This window comes from Fragaria vesca, linkage group LG3 (genome assembly GCF_000184155.1).
Source record: "Fragaria vesca subsp. vesca linkage group LG3, FraVesHawaii_1.0, whole genome shotgun sequence".
NCBI classification, from domain to species: Eukaryota; Viridiplantae; Streptophyta; class Magnoliopsida; order Rosales; family Rosaceae; genus Fragaria; species Fragaria vesca.
In genome coordinates, this window is record NC_020493.1 from 10,654,600 (window position 1) to 10,662,384 (window position 7,785).

Genomic DNA, 7,785 nt, shown 5'->3' on the forward strand with positions numbered 1-7,785 from the left:
TATACAGTCTATTCATAAAAGCTAAAACCACCCTAAAATGAAAGAAATAAAGCCACGTGGCACAGACTCAGGCACCTTCTAGACTATGTCCATCGTTTATATATCAGTCTCTTCTCTCTGTGAATGAGATGCTCGCATTCGTCTCTGCTACGACGGCTCTTGAATTTCGAGTGGTATCGGCGTTCCGACGACGACGACGTTTTGGGTTACAAGGTAAATGCTATTCTCACACTGAGCTGTATTTATATACATGTTGTATATAGATATGTTGTCTATGATTGAATGCTCCGATTGCAATCACTTTTCCGTTTGATTGAACAAGTATAAGTCTTAGGGTAATTCTGCTTGTCCCTTTTCTAGTGTAGCAATTCCCAAATTGGGGGCGAGTTTGTGTTGAAGATTGATCAGATTATTAGAGAAGCCCCTTTGTAATTCTGTGTTTGGATTGGAATGCTGCTTAGGTGTCTCTGAATTTAGTGGTGACTATCATTGTTATTAGTATTCACATAACTCTTTCATTGCACGAATGATTGCTTTCTACCTTTGGAACTGTAAACGTTTCGTAATTTATATCCATGAGCTCAGGTTATTGTGGATGTATTGTTGATTTTGTTTCCTCATTAGTTCCATAAGAGGATCAATGGGCACATTAGCACTAGCTCGACATGGAGTCATGGACTATGTTGTTTGGTTTTGTGTACACCATAGCTCGGTTTCTTCTTGTTTACGATGTGCTCTACAGATTATGGTAGAAATAGAGTTAGCAGTGTTTATTTAACTTTTCCATGGCTCATAGGAAATAACAGTATTCTGATATCAGGTTTTGATTCTTAAAATTAAGGTGTTCAGGAGGAGTGGCGTTTCTAACAATCATGTGTTTGGTAAAATTGAGGATCGTAAATGCTGTTGAGGTGAAGATTTGAAATCTAGATTTAGTAATCCTTCCATTTTTGATAAAGGAGTTGCTGATATCTTGATAATTAAAAAACTGAAACTTAAATTTCGGTGTTTGATCATCCTTAACCACGCTAGGACCAATTTCTTTTCTTCTTTTTGGAGTTTCTTGGGGTATTAGCATAACCTTTGTAGTTCTATAAAATTTCTTGCAGAAGGACGTTTCACGATGGACATAATCTCTCAGTTACAGGAACAAACCAATAAAATTGCTGCTATTACCTTCAATACCTTCGGAACATTACAAAGGGATTCTCCTGCAGTCAAACTTTCTCCAGATTATCCAGAACCACCTGCTAACCTTACAGAGGATGCGACCAATTTTGCTGAACAACCCAAGCTCATGAGTGAAGCTTTGGTTCAAGCTGCGAAGCAGGTTTGGCATGTTGTTCTTCCCATAACAGAACTGTTCCATAACCTATGTCAAATGATCAATGTTGTTAGTTGTTACTTATGGGGACCTGAATGGATCGTGCTTGTTCTTCTATGGACTATGCTTTTATCATCTAAAATTTAAATATTTTATACTTCTACCACTGATGATCCATCTGAACAGAAAATGCATCTTTTTCTATGGTAATCATATTGAATGCCTGATTGGAATTGTGTATTTGAGTGGCAATTAGAAACTGTGCTCAATACTTGTTCACTTTGAGCAAGTATAAGGCACTTTGGTCTTTGAGTTCACTCTGAGTCTTTGAAAATATCATGGTTTGGGTGTAGCAAGTATAAGGCATATTCCTGGATGTACCGTGAAGCAAACTTTGTTTATGTAGAGCTATCGAGTGAAAAATGTAATTTCTAAGCCTTTTGGGGTCAAATTGTTAGCATTGGAACCCTGTTAAAAGTTCATCCTTTCTTTTCCTTATGTTATCTGCTGAATATGTGTACATAACATCTCAGTTATCTATTCATTATGCATCTCCTTCTTAAGTGGTTAAACTGGTGTAACACCACTTAGTTATCTATTCCTTGCAGTTTGATGCATTAGTTGCTGCACTACCATTAGTTGATGGAGGTGAAGAAGCACAGCTCAAAAGGATTGCAGAACTGCAGGTATGGAGTGCCCAAAAGGATTCCACATTACTTTCATTTGACAAAACTCTCTCTCTGACTTCTTTTTTTGGGTGGAACTATTTAGGCGGAAAATGATGCCATCGGCCAAGAACTTCAGCGACAACTGGAAGCAGCAGGTCTACCTTTACCTTACCCTTATGTTAGACTTCTAATTTTGAGAAATACCTTGCTTTTCATATTACAAATTCGTCATGAGATGCCTTTAAAAGTTCATGGGGCTTGGGGCTTGTACTTCATAATCCTTTAGAATTATCTTTTTTTTTTTTTTGTAGAACATTCCCCCTTAGGTGCTACACTATCGGTTAAACTAATGATTTCGTTTGGAAATGTCCTGAAAAGCTAATCGTAGGTTCTTCTCTCCATCGGAACAATAGGGCCATTATGTTTGCTTATGAGATGCAAATTTATTTGCTAGTGTGATAACTAAAATCTAAATCATGTTGTTTTGTTTGTCAGAGGAGGAACTGAAGCAGGTCCGTGAACTGTTCAGCCAAGCTACAGATAATTGCTTGAATTTGAAGAAACCAGATTGAAAATAAACTGGTTCATCATCTAATTTGGAACTGGGTGGAGGGCTTCCAGAGCCTGTGATTACAGCCAATCTTCTGAAATCTCATGAGAGGGAAGTAGATAGAATATAGGATTATGCTCCGTGCTGCCTTTGTTATTTTCTGTTACCCAGTCCTCTAAAAGAATGCTGGCTGTTATCTTTTCATTTCCCGGTTCTATTGTGTGACAGCTTCAAAATTTAGAGTTCTATACAGATACAAAGAGTTGGTCTTTAATTTTTGTAGTTTCAGTTTCTAACTATAATTTGGCTTCTCAATTTTTTAGGCATAAACCAGAGAACAAAATATGAAAACCCTTTGGTTCTGGTGAGGATATGTTATTACCAAGGCACATTCTGTGTCTTTTTGCTGATCAATAAACATCATATGCATTTTTTCAAGGGGCAATAACATGTTTAGTATTGGTCCGAGGGAATTTGTAAAGTACCCCGTATTCAATTCTCACCACCCTCTGGGAAGTATAGTGTGAACAACAACTGAATCATAGTAATCACCCAATTGTAACAAGAGTATGTCATTCTTCTCAAAAAAAAAAGAACACAGTGGTACACACATGACACACATACTACTACTCTTATCCCAATTCATCCACTAGAATTTGGAAATCAAAATTCATAGTAGGCATAACAGTAGCACAACAGTATCCTTTCAGCAATGCGAAACCCAGCAGCCCTGCCGCAACGAGAGGGCAGGCCCGGATTTTGAATAGAGACACAAGAGGCTTGGGACTCGGGGCCCAAAAATATTTTTTTATAGTTGTCTTAAATTTTTTTTTTTTGTAGTTTTGGTTCNTTGCAATCTGACATGATTAAANACACTATNTTAAACAANANATANACTNTANNAGGGGACGTTAAAACCCCTAAAACTCTAAATTTAAACTTACCTTTAAAATTTTTAAGTTGGCCAAACTTAACTTCGGTAACAAATTACCTTTAGGTAAGGAAAACCCTTTAGGGTCCCCCTAAAAACGGGGGTAACCGTAACCCTAAAAACCCGTAACGGGGGGGGGGAAAGGGTTTTTAAAAAGGGTCGGGACTAACCGTANACGTACGTAACGTAACGTAAGTAACGTACGTAACGTAAAGTTAAACGTTAAACGTTAACGTTAAACGTTAACGTTAACGTTTAACGTTTAAACGTTTAAACGTTTAAACTTAACGTTAACTTACTTACTACTTACTACTACTACTCTCTCTCTCTCTCTCTCTCTCTCTCTCTCTCTCTCTCTCTCTCTCTCTCTCTCTCTCTCTCTCTCTCTCTCTCTCTCTCTCTCTCTCTCTCTCTCTCTCCCTCTCTGGTTCTAAGCTATGGTTTTGATTCGAAAACTCGGAATTAAAATCAATTGCTTGCCTCTTCTCCACTCTCTTCTTCCATATGCCTTCGACGGAGTTGCCGCCGGCGACGACCACCGCAAATAGAAGTTTCTGCAACTTATCAACGATGTCGTTGATGCTTCACCGATCTGGTGCGAAGGATCGCATTTTCTCAAGGAGATCAACCACTTCAAAGGCCATGAATTGTCGCCCTCGAATGCTTTGAGTTATCCATGCTCGATCGAGCATTGGGTGACATAGGCGTGCTTGTAGATCTTAGTTACGACGATGTTCTGGAGGTTGTGGATGTCGATGATTGCAAGGATAGATCTACAGGTGGATGTTCATTTTCAGTTTGGTTTTATAATTGTTGATGGAAATTATAATTGAATTCATTTGGGTGCTATGGTTGTATGGTTAAATAATGTGTGGAGGAATGAAGTTATTGCTACTGGATGTGCTTTGGTGGTGTTAATCCACTGTTAAAGTAGACTAAGAAAGGTAAGGGAGGAAAACAGCTATGTGGTTAACAGTAGCAGACAGTAGCAGTATGTTTTAATAAGAAGTAGCATCAGCAGTAACAGTAGCAGCTATCTAATAATCGGCAACAGTAGCAGAGCCTTCCAGTAGACAGTAGCAGAGTCTTTAGGTCGGGAGCAATAGCAGAGCCTTTCAGTCCGGAGCAGGAGAAGGCAGTAGCAGAAGTGGAGGATAATGCAGTAGCAGAAGTGGAGGATAAGACAGTAGCAGAGTTAACCTTCATTGTCTAGTCTTCATTGATGTGTGTTGTTGTGTGCTACTACTGCGTGCGTTGTTGTTGTGTGCTGCCACTGCATGTTGTTGTTGATGTGTGTTGCTACTGTGTGTGCTGTTGATATGTGTTGCTACTGCGTGAGCCACTGAAAACATGCTGCTGCACTTACTGAAATTGCTACTGCACTAGCTGAACCACTAAAACATTGCTACTACATTTGTTTGAAGTGTAGATTTCCAGCAAAACATGTTACTACATTAGCTGAGCCACTGAAAACCTACTACTACTTCTAGTGGGATGTTAACCTCTGCTACTATTTTCTACTGAAATGTTAACCCATGCTACTACTTCTATTGGAATTAACTACTAATACTACTGAGATGTTAACCCCTGCTACTACTTCTACTAGGATGTTAACTCTTGCTACTACTTCCACTGGATAAACTACTACTACACTAAGTTATTAAAAACATGCTACTATATTCTATTTACTGAAAAATCTTAAAAGGAGAGACTTTTTTCTTCTAAAAGCATATTTAATTAGTGTATGGTTAGTTTGGTAAATTAAATTATGACACATGGCATGCAGAGAAAAAATTGTCCTTAATTGTTAAAAACTGTCATTATTTGTTTAACAACAACACAAGTGGATCTATTTGTGTTTCAAATTATATATGTGATTTGCTATTATTAAAATGGTCAAAGAAATATCTATACCTATTCAATAATTAGGAAGAAGTGTTCTTGGTAACACACATTAGATTTCCAGACAGAAACATAAGAAGCAACCTGCTGTAGACCAAGAGTGCAAAGGAGTAACAAAGAAGTACCTTTCTCATTTACTCTGAAATTCTGATGTACTAAACTCAAAAGACGTTTTTGGGAGAAAACCTGGAGGCAGTAAAAATAGGTTAATACAAGACTCGACATTCGACAATGTAGCTGGTATATGACACCAATCAATATCGACTTAGATGTGTTTATGTATGTGTGAATGCATGTACACGAATTAGTATCAAGACAGAAGCCATGATGCGAGTATCGGACAATTGGGCAAAATGTGGCTGATCAGTCAAAGGGTAGCTCCGAGAATGGGTAAACCTGAGTTTTTGGAGCTTGATGGGTACCCGGCCGGAGAGCTTGGAAAGCTCGTTGATGATGAGGTTTGGGTAAAGGATATGGATTTGGGTTCGGGTTTAAATCAGTTTATACTACTACCCAAAGTTTTAATGACGTTTGAAAAACATCATGACAAGACTTTCATGACGTTTATCAAACATTATCTACTTCGTTATTTATACCGGAGTTATGGTTTAAGTACCTCTCAAAAAAAAATTAATGACGTTTGTAATTAAGAGGGAGTGGTTAAGATGTTCAAACATTCTTTGTTTTTGTGGGAACCGTTTTTGTGTGGGTAGGAGATGTTTGTAATTAGGAGGGAGTTGCCGCGAAGTGGTCTCCATCACGCTTTGATTATTTTGGTGATCTTTGTATGGGGAGATGATTGATTTCAAAAGAGAATAACTATATAAATCTTTATAAATTAATAATGTTGGGACGGATAAAAAATATTATTTAATAAGTTTATTAATTTATTTATTGAGGTTAATTTTGCAATAATTCCTTATTTTACGACCGACAAAAAAATTTATTGAATTGAGATTATTCATTTATCGAGTATTAAATTATCAAGGTTTTACTTGAATATTCAACTTATATTACATGTTCTAGGGTTTTTTTTTTTTTGTTTTTTTTGTTGAGTAATTAAAATCTAAAAATACTCTCACAATACGATATTTTTAAATAATAAATATCAAGTACGCGAGAAACGAACTCGGACATCTATCACAACATTGAGGTCAACTTGCTGTCAGAACATATTCATGTTCCTTTGGAACAAATGTAGTCATTATAGGTCTCAAGCTGAATAGAAGACCAATTTAACGCCTGATACAATTTTCTATTTTTGTTTTTATAGAAGGAAAGTAAATCACAAAACAAAGCTTCCCAGGCCAAGCAAGATCGGAATCGTCTAAAAAAAATTTGAAGCTTCCGGTGGATAGTTTCCCTTACAAACTTTAGGGGTTGAGAGCGGGTAATTCAAATAATCCACCGTATCCGCTTGGAAGTTAGCTTCACGGTAAACACGATCAGTGAAGGCAATGTTATCATATGATTGAGATACATCCCAAACAAATTACATGTTACACTATAATCTTTTTAAATTTACTAAGTACAAAGTAATTAACCATATTTTGTTTAACAATTAATTTGATATAATTTTAAGAATTCTTCATTCTAGTATATAATAAAATTTCTCAATTGCTTCCAATATCTCACATGTTTATGCAAATCCGACAGAGGGAATGAGTGTTTTGAGAAATGTGAGAAGAGATCCTTTACTTTTGAATATGGCCAGGGATTCACTACCATCTCCTATATATTCTATCATACAAAATAATATGTATGCGATCAACAAAATATGCATGTGTTATGGGCAAATGTTACATGCAATGCAAATTGGTGATTGCATTGGCATTATCATATTAATCCGATAACATTTCACAGCGTAATTCATGCATCATTATTTCAAAGCGTTGGGTCAAGTGTACATCTCAAGAATTATTCATTTTCTTTCCGGACAACAATAGGAAAATAGATGAAGAATTAAGCTAGGTTACATGCATCATGCATGTGTAGTGCATTTTGATTAAGATCAAGTATTATATATTTAGGGCAGGATTGTGGGAACATAGAAGCACTATTAGGAAAAAAGGCTTAAGAGACGAAATTTTTCAATTTCGTCGCTTAAGTAACCAGTTAAGAGACAAAATTATTTTTCGTCTCTTAAGTGAGCACTTATGAGACGAAATTGGTTTCCTCTCTTAAGTGAGTACTTAAGCGACGAAATTGAAAAATTTCGTCTCTTAAGTGATCACTTATGAGACGAAACTGGATTCCTCTCTTAAGTGAGTACTTAAGCGACGAAATTGAAAAATTTCGTCTCTTAAGTGAGAGCTTATGAGAGCATAAGTTCGGATTCATGCGACGAAAATTTATTTCGTCGCATAAATCATTTCTGCAAAAAAAAATTGAATTTTTCACTCATGCGACA

At 36.6% G+C, this 7,785-nt stretch overlaps 1 protein-coding gene and 1 pseudogene across 3 annotated transcripts in view; both read left to right on the forward strand.

Moving 5' to 3' along the window:
• LOC101292394 overlaps positions 1-7,785 on the forward strand; it is a 1,325,780-nt pseudogene that overhangs the window by 1,087,112 nt on the left and 230,883 nt on the right. The window lies entirely within an intron of this gene.
• LOC101308649 (mediator of RNA polymerase II transcription subunit 21-like) lies at positions 55-2,984 on the forward strand. 2 transcript variants are annotated; one of them, XM_004294102.1, is made up of 5 exons: positions 55-213; positions 1,110-1,330; positions 1,933-2,010; positions 2,096-2,147; positions 2,488-2,984. In XM_004294102.1, exons 1-5 carry the CDS (start codon positions 129-131, stop codon positions 2,562-2,564), a joined length of 513 nt encoding a protein of 170 aa, XP_004294150.1. In that variant the 5' UTR covers positions 55-128; the 3' UTR covers positions 2,565-2,984. The 2 variants fall into 2 exon arrangements, with proteins under 2 accessions (XP_004294150.1, XP_004294151.1); XM_004294103.1 differs by lacking the exon at positions 55-213 and adding an exon at positions 845-911.

Excerpts from the sequence above, each read along its gene's own strand:
- LOC101308649 (XM_004294102.1), top strand. The coding sequence starts at position 129 with ATGCTCGCATTCGTCTCTGCTACGACGGCTCTTGAATTTCGAGTGGTA. Across the intron at positions 1,331-1,932 it reads TGGTTCAAGCTGCGAAGCAG|TTTGATGCATTAGTTGCTGC; the intron begins GTTTGGCATGTT and ends TATTCCTTGCAG. Across the intron at positions 2,148-2,487 it reads GCGACAACTGGAAGCAGCAG|AGGAGGAACTGAAGCAGGTC; the intron begins GTCTACCTTTAC and ends TTTGTTTGTCAG.